At 26.2% G+C, this 16,956-nt stretch overlaps 3 protein-coding genes across 4 annotated transcripts; all 3 read left to right on the top strand.

Annotated features, from left to right (window-relative positions):
- Nucleotides 1–454: 454 nt before the first annotated feature.
- On the top strand, nt 455–4,889 carry LOC133038524 (probable trehalase). Its single transcript, XM_061116692.1, has 5 exons — nt 455–1,457; nt 3,121–3,269; nt 3,871–3,970; nt 4,346–4,559; nt 4,680–4,889. Exons 1-5 carry the CDS (start codon nt 862–864, stop codon nt 4,770–4,772), a joined length of 1,152 nt encoding a protein of 383 aa, XP_060972675.1. The 5' UTR covers nt 455–861; the 3' UTR covers nt 4,773–4,889.
- Nucleotides 4,890–6,780: 1,891 nt separating this feature from the next.
- LOC115715618 (probable trehalase) lies at nt 6,781–14,220 on the top strand. 2 transcript variants are annotated; one of them, XM_030644271.2, is made up of 11 exons: nt 6,781–7,631; nt 9,301–9,420; nt 9,877–9,992; nt 10,104–10,204; nt 10,288–10,397; nt 11,448–11,520; nt 11,928–12,095; nt 12,504–12,600; nt 12,908–13,007; nt 13,205–13,418; nt 13,903–14,220. In XM_030644271.2, exons 1-11 carry the CDS (start codon nt 7,036–7,038, stop codon nt 13,987–13,989), a joined length of 1,782 nt encoding a protein of 593 aa, XP_030500131.2. In that variant the 5' UTR covers nt 6,781–7,035; the 3' UTR covers nt 13,990–14,220. The 2 variants fall into 2 exon arrangements, with proteins under 2 accessions (XP_030500131.2, XP_030500132.2); XM_030644272.2 differs by having other exon boundaries at nt 6,782–7,631; nt 12,507–12,600.
- A 1,500-nt stretch (nt 14,221–15,720) lies between these two features.
- LOC115716647 (ubiquitin-ribosomal protein eS31 fusion protein) lies at nt 15,721–16,570 on the top strand. Its single transcript, XM_030645494.2, has one exon. The coding sequence runs from the start codon at nt 15,957–15,959 to the stop codon at nt 16,425–16,427; it is 471 nt and encodes a 156-aa protein (XP_030501354.1). The 5' UTR covers nt 15,721–15,956; the 3' UTR covers nt 16,428–16,570.
- Nucleotides 16,571–16,956: the final 386 nt, after the last annotated feature.

The following is a 16,956-nucleotide window of genomic DNA, read 5'->3' as shown; positions in this document are numbered from 1 at the left end:
CTAATTTGTTAAAAAATAAAGTTTGAGCATCATTTTGCCAAAATTTATATAGTTTGGTGATTAATTTGTCAAAAAGTAAAATTTGAGAACCAACCTGCTAAAACCTATATAACTTAGGGACTTGTAGTATAAATAAGCCATAAATGTATTGCTTACAAAAAGAAAAAAAAAATCACCATGAATGGTAGGTATAGCCATAGTCAATAGTCATAGGTTACCTTTTTCTTTTATTCGAATTCTATCAATATTAATAAATTTGTCATATTATTTTTAACTATAATCAATAATCATGTGAACACAATTTGGTGACTTTTGGATCGTGTCATTAATCTAATTAATGTATAAAATTTAATAATACATATGACTTAGTTAAGAAAAGATTATTATGGAATATTGACTTTCCTATTTTGATTACAAAAAATATTCATTGTCTAATTATTATGGAAGATAGAAATTTTTTATTCTATTTTCTCTATTATTGTAAATTACTGTTAATTTATAATAATATAAAAAAATTTCAAAAAAAAATTGAAGTGGCAAAAAAATTAAAAGAGAAAAAAAAAACAGCTAACTTTATAAAAAGAAAATTAATAAAAAAAGTTTTTTTTGCAATAATAAAAAAGTACGTATTTGCATGCATGAGCGAGAATAATGAGATTATTGCTATTAAGGCCTTATAATTACTTTCTTTTGCAAATTTGACCTTTTCCAAGTCTTTATTTAATTAGAGTCTTTATTAATAAAGCCAGTTATTATTTTTCCTAAATTATATAATTAATCCAAATATCTCCAAAACAAAACCCCAACAATCTCTTCTCTTCTTCCATATTTTCTCAAAAAAAAAAAAAAAAAAAAAAAACAATGTCAAGTTCGAATCTTTATCCTCACACGATTTCCCAAACCCCAAAAACCCAACCTTTACCGTCACCGGCGACGAAAAACCCCGTCGCCGTGAAATTCTCATTCCCACCCAGTTCAGATTCGGACCCCATAACAATCCCAACAACCCCTTTAGTCACTTTCCTCGAAAGGGTTCAAGAAACAGCACTCCAAACATTTGGGAAGTCAAACTTTGACCCCAAACTCTACGTTGATTTGTCGTTAAAGACCGATTTGAAGGTTGCCGAAGCCGGGTTGAATCGGGTCGTGGAAACCGGGTCGGGTTTGAGGGAATATATAGAGGAATATTTTGAGGGTGCAGGGGAAGATTTGGTGTACTGTGAAGCAGAAGATTATGTGGCTGAGCCAGAAGGGTTTTTACCTAAGGTGAAGAATGAAGAAGTGAGAAAATGGGCATTGGAAATTCATTCACTTTGGGGAAATTTGAGTAGGAAAGTTTCCGGTGAGGTGTGGCGGCGGCCGGAACGGCATACTCTTCTTCCTCTGCCGGAATTGGTTATGGTTCCTGGCTCAAGATTCAGAGAGGTTTATTATTGGGATTCTTATTGGGTTATAAGGTTAGTCTTTATTTTTATTTTCAATCAAATAAAAATATTTTAACTTTTAATTTTTTTTTGTTTTTTCCTATTTTGGTGCATGAAATTTAGTTCATGATTTTTGTTTTTTTTTGTGAAGTAATGCTAATTAATATATTTGTGTTTCATTCAAAATTCTTTCTAACTATTTTGAATATGAGTAATTTTGTCCAATTTTATTAATATAATTATTTAAAAAAATATATAAAAATACGTTTTTTTATTATGACAAATATGATTTTTTTTATGTTTTACTGTTGATTTTTGTTAGTTGTTTATGTTGTTTTATTATTATTTTTATATAATTTTTTATTTTTTTTTTTTACTTTTATATAGTTTTGTGATTGTTTCCTTAATATTTTTATATAGTTTTTTTAATTATTTTTATAGTATTTTAAAATATAAAATTTTTACCAAAAATAACCTTTTATTTAATTTTCCGGCTTAATATAATGGAATGAATTAATGAAATTTTTATTATATTTTCCAACAAACAGTTGATGTTTTTTTTGGTAATTGTGTAATTTGTTAGGTCCCATGCATTAAAAGTTTATATAAAAAAACAAGTTTTTGTTTTTGAATAATGGTCATGTTTTGCGAGTTTTAGGTGTTTAGTTTTGGATTTTTTATTTAAAAAAAGTAAGTGCCGAAAAATGTCCTTTAAAATAAATAATATTCATTCTCAAAATAAATAAATAATATTCTTATCGTACATTAAGAAAGCATAATTTGTACTTTTCCAAAAAAAAAAAAGAAGCATAATTTGTATTTTTGTAATTTTGATGAGTGTAAATGAGTTCATGACTTTGTGTTACTTCTTCTATTTATAGAAGTTTTCTTTTGCTAATTCTAGTAACTAGGAGTATTAATTACAACATTTTAATTAATTTTTGTACTCGAAATTATATGTTTAAATTTTTTTGAATACGCATGGTAAACTAGAATATCAAGAATTTTGTTTTCGCTATTGTTAACTATTTAAATTTTTTAAAAAATTTATAAAAAATAAAAAAAAAAATATTCAAACATATTTTCAACACTGTAAACTATTCAAAAAAATATCAAAAATTTACCGGGGATGTTGTATCATTTTAACGAATATAGCCATGAAAAAAAAAATTCTGGTATATTTTCAAGCACGAAAATTGATTAAGAGATTGTAAAAGGAGGTTGACAGTAATACTTCCCCTCTAGTAATTATTTTACATGTACTTAATCTTGAATTTGTTTATTCTTATCACTTAAATGGAGGGTCAGAAAGAAACTAATTTTTATTTTGTTTTTGGTTGTATTTTAAAGTATTGAAATGTCATTCTAATGGAAAGACTTATTTATTATTTTGATGGAATGACCATTTCATTTTGAAATAGATACCATGACCATTCCAATGTAAAATGATAAAATTTTTAATAATTTTTTATCGATTTTTTTTTTTTATGTATTTTAAGTTTGATTCCATTTATATTTCTATTTTCATTCCCAGTACTATTTATATGTTTTCATTCCTTCCAATCAAACAACACTTAAGTTTCTTAGTTTTGTTTGATGTTTCATAATTAAATAGCTAAGAATTAGAGCGTTATTTTCTATATCTAATATAAATTCTTTTTTTTTTTAATTGTAATTATTTTTTGTTGCTTGGCAGGGGATTACTAGCAAGTAAAATGTATGAAACAGCAAAAGCAATTGTGAATAACCTCATTTTCCTCATAGAAGAACATGGATATGTACTCAATGGTGCAAGAGCCTATTACACAAATAGGAGGTATGTGAGAAAAAGCCATATCTTTCTTAGTACATTTTCTTCTTTTTTTATTAGTAGAAAAAGAAGAACTCATAGATTAAAATCTTACTAGCAATTATTTATTGAAAAACATGATCTAGGCCGGTCTTGAATTTTAGTGGGCCATAGAAAAAAAAAAATAGGCTCTTATTTAGAAAGAAATGTAGTATTTTCAAAATTAGTAAAAAAAAATGTATATTTTTAAAAGATGTTTTTTTTTTTTGGGGACTTGTGGGTTGAACATAGGGAAAATTTATTAGTAGAAAAGGAAGAACTCATAGATTAAAATCTTACTAGCAATTCTTCGTTGAAAAACATGATTTGGGCCGACTTTGAATTTTAGTGGGTCATAAGAAAAAAAAATTTAAGCCTTTATGTAGAAAGAAATATGGTATTTTTAAAGAAATATGTAGTTTTAAGAGGAAATTTTTTTTTTTGGCGTGTCTAGACACAGGCCTAGCCCGTCTATGTTCAGTACCGAACCTATGTAATGATTGCAATTTGCTACATAAAGTTGAAATTTTTCCTTAATAGATTAGTTAACAACTGAACACAAGAGACACTCAAATTAGTTGATTTTATACTGAATTTTTTTCATTTATTTACATGAAGATGGTGTAGTGGTTGATAAAGTCATGAGAAGTCTTCAAAAATCAGGTCTTGTTCATTCTGCTGGTATTGCTACATCTCTTACAAATTCAGGACAACAATGGTTCGTACTATGCTATTTCCTATATTGGTTATATATATAAATATATGTGTATTTTGTTTATTGGAGTTATAGGAATTTAACCAAGAAGGAATGGAATTGAATATATTATCAAAATTGTTAACTCGGTTTAAACTAATAAATAGGGTTTTAGAAGCTAAAATAGGTAGTAATTGAGTTCATTAATATTTTTCGATCTTAAAGAGACTCTTCAATAATTTTGCACGTGAGAAGTTATTTCTCGATTTCTTCCAATCACTAAACAACCCTAGTAACAATTCTTATCAAAACCAAATCGATGAATTAAAATTGATATGAATTTCTAACAAATGCAACTTTCTCGGTCTTCGTTGGAAATTCTTGTGACAAAAAAAACAGGGATTTTCCAAATGGTTGGGCTCCAATCCAACATATGATTATTGAAGGTTTAACAAGATCTGGATTGAAAGAAGCAAGATCAATGGGAAGAGAAATTGCAGTGAGTTGGCTTAGAACAAATTATGTAACTTTCAAGAAGACAAAAACAATGCATGAAAAATACAATGTGGAGAAATGTGGATTTTTTGGAGGTGGTGGTGAATATGTGCCTCAGGTACTCTTAACATAATTTTATCTTTAATTAATTGTTTAATTAGATTATGATTTAATCAAATTACTAATGATTTATTTAATTTGTTGTTATATTGACTTTTTTTATTTTTTATGAATGCAGACTGGTTTTGGGTGGTCAAATGGAGTAGTGTTGGCATTGTTGGAAGAGTTTGGTTGGCCTGAAGATCTAAGCATTGATTGCCCAATTGCTTAGTTAGGATTATTATTATATTATTATTATTTACACATTGCCTAATTTATCAAAATAATATTGTAACAAATAATATTTTTTTTAATAGTATTTGGTGTAACAAATAATAGAAAGTAATAATTACATAAGGTATTATTTTTTGTAAAATATTTACATTTTTACTTTTAAAGAATTTTTTTTACATTTTTACGGTTTTTCCAAAAAATAACACGAAAACAACATAAAATCAACAAGAAAACAACATAAAAGTAACATGAAAATAACATCAAAATAACAACAAAAAAACAACAAAAAATAACATACATATAATAAAAAATTAACAACAAATGAACAAAATTTCAACATAAAAAGATCGTATTTTATGTAAATAAAAATAAAAAAATCGTAAAAAATGTTTAAAATTTCGTGAAATTATATTTTTGTTGTTTTTTTGTTGTTTTTGTGCATTTGTGAAATTAACCCTAATAGAAATGTATATGCACTCTCTTCAACTTGTGTCAAATTCAAATAATTTCATATTTTTTTTTTAATTTTAATACTTTGATAAAATAATTATTTTTATATATTTTACTTATTTATTGTATTTTTTAAGTATTCATATAATATTTAATACTAAAATATGTTTTATTCATATATATTATTAATAAGAAAAAAAAACATAAATACTGACGGACCCATATAATGCTTAGAAAAAATTGTAGCCCTCTCACTTTTTATATTTTAGCATTTATAATATATTTTATTAGTACATTTTATTACTGCTTTAAGAATATGTAGCATTATAACTTTACATCAATGATGGTAAGGTTTCATGAGTTCGTCGTTGAGTATATAAGTTAAAATTAAATTTTATAATATAATTTTGGCTACAAAATAATATTTTACTACATATATAATAGATTTTATATTAAGTTCTTTAATATATTTAAGAAATGATCCTCTTCTAATGGTAGGGAAAACAATTAGAGCATTTAAAAATTTTTATTGACTTATATACATATGTATATTTGGCATGCACATCAACTATTGGACGAGAAGGAATATTTGCTTAAAGTATCGAGAAATTATTCGGTAACAGAAATATTTTGTGTAAGAATGTTGTTCATAAAAAGATAAATTATTAGTTCACATGTATATATAGTTTTGCAATGTTCAAAATATGTCTTGATTTGATTAAAAAAAATACATGTAAATAAAAAAAAATCTTATTTCGGCATGTTTAAAGAAAATGCCTTGATTTATTTTTTTTCTTCTTATTTTTCCATATTTAAAAAAAATACATGTAAATAAAAAAAATGTATTTTTTTAATTTGATAACGTATATCAATATAAAAATATTTAAAATTATAACAAAACTAAATAAATAAAATACCATTATGTAAGAGTGATGACATTATTTTTCCAAGAAAACAAAAGTTTAGGGTCTAATTTGTTAAAAAATAAAGTTTGAGGATCATTTTGTCAAAATTTATATAGTTTGGTGACTAATTTGTCAAAAAGTAAAATTTGAGAACTAACCTGCTAAAACCTATATAATTTAGGGACTTGTAGTATAAATAAGCCATAAATATATTGCTTACAAAAAGAATAAAAAAATCTCCATGAATGGTAGGCATAGCCATAGCCAATAGTCATAGGTTACCTTTTTCTTTTATTCGAATTCTATCCATATTAATAAATTTGTCATATTTTTTTTAACTATAATCAATAATCATGTGAACACAATTTGGTGACTTTTGGATCGTGTCATTAATCTAATTAATGTATAAAATTTAATAATACATATGACTTAGTTAAGAAAAGATTATTATGGAATATTGACTTTCCTATTTTGATTACAAAAATATTCATTGTCTAATTATTATGGAAGATATTTAGGAGAAATTTTTTGTTCTATTTTCTCTATTATTGTAAATGACTGTTAATTTCAAAAAAAAAAATTGAAGTGGCAAAAAAATTAAAAGAGAAAAAAAAAACAGCTAACTTTATAAAAAGAAAATTAATAAAAAAAGTTTTTTTTGCAATAATAAAAAAGTACGTATTTGCATGCATGAGCGAGAATAATGAGATTATTGCTATTAAGGCCTTATAATTACTTTCTTTTGCAAATTTGACCTTTTCCAAGTCTTTATTTAATTAGAGTCTTTATTAATAAAGCCAGTTATTATTTTTCCTAAATTATATAATTAATCCAAATATCTCCAAAACAAAACCCCAACAATCTCTTCTCTTCTTCCATATTTTCTCAAAAAAAAAAAAAAAAACAATGTCAAGTTCGAATCTTTATCCTCACACGATTTCCCAAACCCCAAAAACCCAACCTTTACCGTCACCGGCGACGAAAAACCCCGGCGCCGTGAAATTCTCATTCCCACCCAGTTCAGATTCCGACCCCATAACAATCCCAACAACCCCTTTAGTCACTTTCCTCGAAAGGGTTCAAGAAACAGCACTCCAAACATTCGGGAAGTCAAACTTTGACCCCAAACTCTACGTTGATTTGTCGTTAAAGACCGATTTGAAGGCTGCCGAAGCCGGGTTGAATCGGGTCGTGGAAACCGGGTCGGGTTTGAGGGAATATATAGAGGAATATTTTGAGGGTGCAGGGGAAGATTTGGTGTACTGTGAAGCAGAAGATTATGTGGCTGAACCAGAAGGGTTTTTGGCTAAGGTGAAGAATGAAGAAGTGAGAAAATGGGCATTGGAAATTCATTCACTTTGGCGAAATTTGAGTAGGAAAGTTTCCGGTGAGGTGTGGCGGCGGCCGGAACGGCATACTCTTCTTCCTCTGCCTGAATTGGTTATGGTTCCTGGCTCAAGATTCAGAGAGGTTTATTATTGGGATTCTTATTGGGTTATAAGGTTAGCCTTTATTTTTTTTTTATTAAATAAAAATCTTTTAACTTTTAATTTTTTTTTTTTCCTATTTTGGTGCATGGAATTTAGTTCATGATTTTTGTTTTTTTGTGAAGTAATGCTAATTAATATATTTGTCTTTCATTCAAAATTCTCTCTAACTATTTTGAATATGAGTAATTTTGTCCAATTTTATTAATATAATTATTTTAAAAAATATATAAAAATACGTTTTTTTATTATGACAAATATGATTTTTTTTTTTATGTTTTACTGTTGATTTTTGTTAGTTGTTTATGTTGTTTTGATGTTGTTTTATTATTATTTTTATATGATTTTTTAATTGTTTTTTTTTTACTTTTATATAGTTTTGTGATTGTTTGCTTATTACTTTTATATAGTTTTTTTTTAATTATTTTTATAGTATTTTAAAATATAAAATTTTTACCAAAAATAACCCTTTATTTAATTTTCCGGCTTAATATAATGGAATGAATTAATGAAATTTTTATTATATTTTCCAACAAACAGTTGATGTTTTTTTTGGTAATTGTGTAATTTGTTAGGTCCCATGCATTAAAAGTTTATATAAAAAAACAAGTTTTTGTTTTTGAATAATGGTCATGTTTTGCGAGTTTTAGGTGTTTAGTTTTGGATTTTTTATTTAAAAAAAGTAAGTGCCGAAAAATGTCCTTTAAAATAAATAATATTCATTTTCAAAATAAATAAATAATATTCTTATGGTACATTAAGAAAGCATAATTTGTACTTTTCCAAAAAAAAAAAAAAAAAAAAGCATAATTTGTATTTTTGTAATTTTGATGAGTGTAAATGAGTTTATGACTTTGTGTTACTTCTTCTATTTATAGAAGTTTTCTTTTGCTAATTCTAGTAACTAGGAGTATTAATTACAACATTTTAATTAATTTTTGTACTCGAAATTATATGTTTAAATTTTTTTGAATAGTAAACTAGAATATCAAAAATTTTGTTTTCGCTATTGTTAACTATTTAAAATTTTTTAAAAAATTTATAAAAAATAAAAAAAAAAATTCAAACATATTTTCAACACTGTAAACTATTAAAAAAAATAAAAAATTTACAAGGGATGTTGTATCATTTTAACGAATATTGCCATGAAAAAAAAATTCTGGTATATTTTCAAGCACGAAAATTGATTAAGAGATTGTAATAGGAGGTTGACAGTAATACTTCCCCTCTAGTAATTATTTTACATGTACTTAATCTTGAATTTGTTTATTCTTATCACTTAAATGGAGGGTCAGAAAGAAACTAATTTTTATTTTGTTTTTGGTTGCATTTTAAAGTATTGAAATGTCATTCTAATGGAAAGACTTATTTATTATTTTGGTGGAATGACTATTTTATTTTAAAATAGATACAATGACCATTCCAATGTAAACTGATAAAATTTTTAATAATTTTTTATCGATTTTTTTTTTTTAATGTATTTTAAGTTTGATTCCATTCATATTTCTATTTTCATTCCCAGTACTATTTATGTGTTTTCATTCCTTCCAATCAAACAACACTTAAGTTTTTTAGTTTTGTTTGATGTTTCATAATTAAATAGCTAAGAATTAGAGCGTTATTTTCTATATCTAATATAAATTCTTTTTTTTTTTAATTGTAATTATTTTTTGTTGCTTGGCAGGGGATTACTAGCAAGTAAAATGTATGAAACAGCAAAAGCAATTGTGAATAACCTCATTTTCCTCATAGAAGAACATGGATATGTACTCAATGGTGCAAGAGCCTATTACACAAATAGGAGGTATGTGAGAAAAAGCCATATCTTTCTTAGTACATTTTCTTCTCTTTTTATAGTCTAAATGGAGGGTCAGCCTTAGATATAGACAATGCTTATGTTGAGTGCTCGTAGTTAGAAAGGTCTCAAGGGCTCCTCCGTAGAAAGGCTTCGGAAAAAAGAGAGTAATGATACGAGCACATAAAAATATTTTACACAAGTTTAAAATAAGAGTTTTCATTTAAAATAAATGTGATTAGTTAGATGAATTTCGTCTGTAATTTATAAGAGCATTGTTATTAGGTATTAGTGATGCTCAAAACTACCATAAGGTATCTTCTCGTGAATGATTGTCAATTTTTCATAATAATTATTAAATTAAAATATGTTGGACCTAATATTTAACTATATCATGTATGATACTTTTTAGTAATATTTACCGCTCTTTTAATATATATAAATATTAAATTTTGTCTTTTGCAGCCAACCTCCACTCCTTAGTGCCATGGTTTGTGAAATATACAAGAAGACTAAAGATCTAGAATTGGCTCAAAAATCTCTCCCTTCTCTAATCAAAGAATATAAATTTTGGAATTCTGGTATTTTGGCTTACAACATACTTTTATTGTTAAAATTATTTGATTTTTAATTTTCTATCTAAAAAATATATTTGATCTTATCAAATTTTTTTCAATAATTTGTTGTTGAAGGTATACATGGAGTGAGAATTCAAGTTGATGAAACTTGTGATCAAACTTTAAGTCGATATTATGCTATGTGGAACAAACCCAGACCCGAGTCTTCAACTATTGTGTGTAATAATTAACGTATTCATAAGATTATGTGTTTTATTATTTTATTAAACTAGTATTTATAAACTACAATCTTTTTCAGGACAGAGAAAATGCTTTGATGATCTCTAACCCTTATGCAAAGCAACAATTTTATTGTGAAGTAGCTTCAGCTGCTGAATCTGGATGGGATTTTAGTACAAGATGGATGAGGTATTAAATGATTTATTAACGTTAAAATTTATTTTTATATGAAAATATAATCACCTTCACAATATGAATATCTTGGTAGCCGGAATATATTAGGTTACATTAGTTTATTGGACTATAACACAGCAACTTTAACAAATAGATTTATACTTTCTTAAAAAATTGCTAAAATTAATCATATTTTTAAATAATTTAATATTTTAACACACTTTCACTTTCTAGCTATGTGGGATACAAATCATATTTTTTTTTATCATCCCATGTAATGCAATTACCACAATTAATAGTTTTTCAATTCAGTGGCGGAGGCAACAATGAATGTTAAGGGGATAAAAAAGAACTTTGTTCTAGGAAAATAATTTTTTAATAAAATATATATATTCTTATAGAATAGAAAAATATAAATCTTTTGAAGATATAAATAAATATATGAGAATAAAAATAAATATTTTTATAGAATAAATATGTAAATATGTAAAATAAAAATGAAAATTATAATTTTACAAAGACAAAAATAAAAATATGGCAAAAAATGAAAAAAAATATTTTGTGGAGCCAAATATGAAAATATATTAAAAAAATAATTACAAAAAATTAATTTATTAAAAGTTGAGTGGGGTCATGTTTATGACACACAACGCTAACTAATATAGTAGAATCTATATTTAAGATATTTTATTCAAGAATAATCTCTAATTTGCTATAAAAAAAATCAAGTTCCAATTTGAATCAATTATAAATAAAAATTACCTCTAAATTATAATTAGTTATATATTTTCTTAATTTTGTATACCCTCTATATAAGAATAATTGTATCTTAATAAAATATATGCATATAGTTTATAAATTTATTTATGTAAAATTAATAATTTTATTCTAAATTGTAATATTTGTGTTAAAGATTATAGTTATTTAAACATAATTTTATCATAATATAATATTAATAATTGTTTATTGTTGTTATTGTTCTATTGATATTTTTTGGTGTTTTGATTTTTTTATAATGTAATTCTATTTAGTTATAATTGATAATCAAATTTGTTGGAGTTATAGGGATCACACAGATTTTACTACACTTGCTACAACTTCAATTCTACCCGTTGACTTGAATGCTTTCATACTTGGGGTATGTGGCCAAAAGTGATCCTAATATATATAATTAATTGGGATATTTGTGATGAAATTCTTTTAATATTTATAAAGTATTTTATTTTATAATTTTGTTGCAGTCGTATTATTTTTCGGCTATCAAGTATAGCTTAAAAATATATGGCGATATATTATTGGACCACGTATTAAATAAGTAAAATACTTATGTCTTCAAGTGTTTCTAAGTTGACATTTAACAAACTTAATTGACATAACTGCCAAAAAATAATACGACTGCAACAAAATTCATAAATTAAAGTACTTTTGCTTATTTTTTTAGGACCATATATGTAATAATTGTAAATATTAAAGGAATTTTGTCACAAATATCCCTAATTAATATGATGAGAAGATTTATTAATTTATGTTTAACTTGATGATCAGATGGAATTGAATATTGCTTTCTTGGCAAAAGTTACAGGAGATGATTGCATCTCTGAACAGTTTACAAAGGCTTCTCTAATGAGAAAAAAGGCAATGGAAATTGTTTTTTGGAATGATGAAATGGGACAATGGTTTGATTATTGGCTCAACAAAAACTCTTCTCATGAGGTTTAATTAGTGTGTTTATTCTATTTATTATGATGATTTATTAGCTTTTAAACATAACTAATATAATTAAGAGATATTTAACGCGAAATTCTCTTAACATTTATAATTGTTACACATATGATCTTAAAAATGACAATAAAAGTTACGATTTTGTTGCTGTCGTACTCTTTTTTGGCCATTAAGTGTCAACTCAGAAATACGTGAAAATATATTATTAAACTATGTATTAAATAAACTAAATAAATTTATCGTCACGTGTTTTTGAATTGACACTTAACAGGTTTAATTGACACTTGACAATCAAAAAAGAGTACGATTGTAATAACTTTATTTATTAGAATAATATGTGTAACAATTGTAAATATTAAGAGAGTTTCGCCATTAATATTATAATTAAATGTTATTTAGCAGGATCAAGAGACTCAAACTTGGAATGTTGAGAATCAGAATCAGAAAATATTTGCTTCCAATTTCATTCCCTTATGGATTGAGTCTTTTCATTCAGGTTACTTTATTAATTTGCACGAATTAATTTAGTTCTAATGCATTTATTTCGTGGTATCATTATTGTTATAAATAACTACAAATAAGATGTTTTTTTTTATATATATAAATTATTCGAAATTTTTATTTGTTATTCTAAGAAAACGAGAAAAAGTGAGAAGAAATATTCTGAGTTATTGGTACTATTTTTTTGTTTAAAATTAATGTAATTATTTAAAATCGAGAGTTCAAACTGATATTAATCCTAATATAAACTTGAACAATGAGCATTTGTTTTGAATTTATTTTGGTGTGTTTTGTGTATGAAGATGATTTTGTGGTAGAAAAAGTTATGAAAAGTCTTCAAAGCTCAGGTCTTCTTTGTTCTTGTGGAATAGCAACATCTTTGACTGATTCAGGAGAACAATGGTTAGTAAAAATTGTATAGTACTTGTTCAATACCATAACGACGTGACATCTTATAATTAGTTGATGATTTTTTATAAAATTATTAAATCAAAATGTGTAAATTTGATATTGAAATGTACCAATAACAGTATGTTACTTTTTTTTTTATAGTATTTGACTTAATAAAAATCAATCATTATTATGATTTCGTAATATAGGGATTTCCCAAATGGGTGGGCTCCAATCCAACATATGATTATTGAAGGTTTGGCAAAATCAAGATCCAAAGAAGCAAGATTAATGGCTGAAAATATTGCGATGAGGTGGATAAGAACTAATTATGCTTGTTACAAAAAAACAAAAACCATGCATGAGAAATACAACGTCGAAATTTGTGGAGATTTTGGAGGTGGTGGTGAATACAATCCTCAGGTTTGATTTTTTCTTTTTGAAGAATTTTCAATAGTTATGTTTGCATGTTGATCTTATAATAAAAAAAAAAATTGTGTTATTAGATGTTTAATATTTAGAATTAATTTTTTCCCCTTAATTAATATTACTACTTTATTGATTTAGTTATCTTGTTAAATCATATCTTTTACTTATGTAACATGTTATATTTAAATTTTTCACACTTTCGAAATATTATTATTGTAGAATTATGCATCCTAAATTATTATTTAATTGTTAAGTGGTGATCGCGAACTATTACTATTATAAAATCATGCTTTTTAAATTTTTGAGAAAGGAATATGATTTAGTAGTTATAATAGTTTAGATGAATCTAATACAATGAGAAAAAGATTTAAGCATGACTAGATAGTGATTATAATTCAGCGATAAAATTTTTTTTATTTTTTTTTAATTTATATGCATTTTTAAGATAAATATTGATGATATATTTGTTTTATTACAGACTGGTTTTGGTTGGTCAAATGGAGTAGTATTGGCTTTGTTGGAAGAGTTTGGATGGCCTGAAGATCTAAGTATCGACTGTTGTTGATCTAATTTCTTACAAAATAAACAAGATGAGTCTTAATCAAATACTTTTCTGATTTGTTATTCCAACTCTCGGGTGATAATTAAGGTCCCTGGTTTTGAATTTTGATGGATCCAATGCTCACTTCTATCATAAGAATTAGTTGTTTTTGGTAATGATTTTTGAAATGTTGTGTTGGCTATTTTAAATAATAATTTTGATATTTCTTTGATTAATGAAACTATTATTGTTTTAGTCCTTAAGAAAAAGCATGCGACTAGGATTAGGAACTTTTGTTCTATTAGTCTTTCCTCAACTATTTATAAAGTTGTTGTTAAGGTTTTTTTTGATAGACTCGAGTTAGTTCTTCATGATATTATTATTTCTTATAATCAAAGTATTTTTTGTCTCATAGGCTTATATTTGATAATATATTTATTGTGAATGAAATTATTATTGCCATCAATAATAAAAAAAGGGGTAAGATTAATTGGGATGCTCTTAAGTCTTAAACTTGTTATGGAAAAAGCATAAATGGAGAGACAGATCCTTCTTATAGGATGTAAATCCATTAAATTGCCAATTGCTATTGTTGAATCTAATTGTAAAGTTTTATTTGTAAAATTAGGAAAATAGATGTCTTTGTCATTATTTCCTTGTGTGTCCTTATCCTCTGTGACTAAGATGATGAATGTTTTTGCTCATAATTTAGGTAGGATTGCATTAAGATTAGAGGTAGTTTGGAATGTTTTTTATTCTAACTTATTGTAATTGCTTGGGACTTATTGGTTATTTGTAATGCAAAAAAAAAAAAAAAAAAAAAAAAAAAGAATTTTTAGTGGCTAAATATTCTTAATTATCGTTTCACTTGGACTTAACATTTCAAGTTCAAATTTTGTAGATAACCTTCCCAACTACTGAATTGTTAGTAAATTTAAGGTGTCATCTGGTTAATTACTACCATGGATTGTTATGTGTACCGTCTTGTACACGTTGCACATTTCTATTGGTACACCTAATATTATTATTTCAAAATTTATTTAAAAATTAAATAAAAGATTTAAAAAATAGAAATATTATAAATTTTGAAATAATTTTTTATAATTTTTATAATAATATTAGATATACCAATATAAATGTGACGCATATGTACAAGAGTGTACACATAAATAATCCATGTTGGCAGTTAATTATGAAAAATAGATGAAAACTTAAATTTGCTAATAGAAAAATAGATGACACCTTAAATTTGCTAATAGTTCAGTAGCTTGAAGGTTTTACCACCAAAATTTGAGTTTAGAGAGTTAAATGCAATTGAAATGATAGTTGAAAGAGTTTAGCCACAAAAAACTCAAAAAAAAAAAAAAATAGCAATTAATTTTCAATTTGAAACTATTTTTACTAGAAAAAGGGTTTATATTATAATAGCATCTCCAACAAGGGACAACACCTATAGTTGCCAAAATACACACATCATTCTAAAATATATTTTTTTTATTTTTTCTCTCATCCACATAAGATTTGTCATCTTCTCTTAAAAAAAATACTCTATGGTTTATACCTCTAAAAGTTGCCTACTATGGTCCCACCTCACATTGAATTAATGACTTTTTAGGTGAAAAAATAACATTTTTCTAAAAAAAAATAAAAATGAGAAAAAAAAGTCACACGATCATTGTCTATATTAAGCAATACTTCACATAAAATTACTCTTTAAAATTAAATCACATCGCATTTGTGGTAAGACTCGGCAACCTCCATTGGAGATGCTCTAATACTATTTTGATTTGTTTTAAAACACACAAATTATTAAAATGGCATTTTTCCAGTCATTAGTGGAAACTAAGAATTTTCTATTTAATGGGCCCTTAATTAACTTTTGAGCCCAATTTAAAAAAAGGCCCAGCCCGATAATATATGCCCTAATTTTCGTCACTATAAAAATCTCACTTTCTTCAAATTCCAATTTCATCAGAGTCAGAACCCTAACAATGCAGATCTTCGTGAAAACCCTAACAGGGAAGACTATAACCCTAGAGGTTGAGTCTTCTGACACCATCGACAATGTCAAGGCTAAGATCCAGGACAAGGAAGGCATCCCACCAGACCAGCAACGTCTCATCTTCGCCGGAAAGCAGCTAGAGGACGGCCGAACCCTAGCCGATTACAACATCCAAAAGGAGTCGACTCTTCACTTGGTGCTCAGACTTAGAGGAGGAGCCAAAAAGAGGAAGAAGAAGACCTATACCAAGCCAAAGAAGATCAAACATAAGAAGAAGAAGGTTAAGCTCGCTCTTCTCCAGTTCTACAAGGTTGATGATTCTGGTAAGGTGCAGCGACTGAGGAAGGAGTGTCCCAACGCTGAGTGCGGTGCCGGAACTTTCATGGCTAACCACTTCGACCGACATTACTGCGGCAAGTGTGGTTTGACCTATGTGTATCAGAAGGCCGGCGGCGATTAGGTTCTGTTTTTTTTTTTGAATTTAATTAAAAAAATGGATTTTATTTTGAGAGTTGGTATTGTTTGATGACTACTTAATTTTGCTAAATGCTTATGTTTACTGTTTTTGAAGATTGGTTTTTTATATCATTTGAATTATGCTTATTGAGTTCTTATATTCAATTGATTATTCAAATCGTTAATAACCTAACTCACTATCATATAGAGAAATTTAGGTATAGAGAAATTGGTTAACTTCATCAGTTTTAAGTAATGAAAGTGATTCTATATGGAAAGCTTGTGTGTGGGTGTGTTTGTTTATTATAAGCAATTTCAAGTTCAGTTTTTTACTTGTGAGATATAACTTAGAAAGATGTAGTGATATTTGTGTGAATCTATATGAATAATTGAAACCTTTTTCAACTGAATGTCTTTGATGCTATGGTTGAATTATGTTAAGGTGAAAAATCATCTAAAATTATTGGAAAATTGTTTTCCATCCCTATTTTAATAAACTTCCTAGTCGCGTGGCGGCTCGGGAGGCAGTGAAT

This window comes from Cannabis sativa, chromosome 5 (genome assembly GCF_029168945.1).
Source record: "Cannabis sativa cultivar Pink pepper isolate KNU-18-1 chromosome 5, ASM2916894v1, whole genome shotgun sequence".
Classification (NCBI taxonomy): Eukaryota; Viridiplantae; Streptophyta; class Magnoliopsida; order Rosales; family Cannabaceae; genus Cannabis; species Cannabis sativa.
This window is presented reverse-complemented; position numbering and strand designations above follow the sequence as displayed.

Bases quoted from the DNA above. Each gene is read 5' to 3' on its own strand.
- LOC133038524 (XM_061116692.1), top strand. From the start codon at position 862: ATGTCAAGTTCGAATCTTTATCCTCACACGATTTCCCAAACCCCAAAA. The intron at 3,270-3,870 runs GTACATTTTCTT...ATTTACATGAAG, and splicing joins AAAAAGCCATATCTTTCTTA to ATGGTGTAGTGGTTGATAAA. The intron at 3,971-4,345 runs GTTCGTACTATG...CAAAAAAAACAG, and splicing joins ACAAATTCAGGACAACAATG to GGATTTTCCAAATGGTTGGG.
- LOC115716647 (XM_030645494.2), top strand. From the start codon at position 15,957: ATGCAGATCTTCGTGAAAACCCTAACAGGGAAGACTATAACCCTAGAG.
- LOC115715618 (XM_030644271.2), top strand. From the start codon at position 7,036: ATGTCAAGTTCGAATCTTTATCCTCACACGATTTCCCAAACCCCAAAA. The intron at 10,398-11,447 runs GTATTAAATGAT...TTGGAGTTATAG, and splicing joins TTTAGTACAAGATGGATGAG to GGATCACACAGATTTTACTA. The intron at 11,521-11,927 runs GTATGTGGCCAA...CTTGATGATCAG, and splicing joins TGAATGCTTTCATACTTGGG to ATGGAATTGAATATTGCTTT.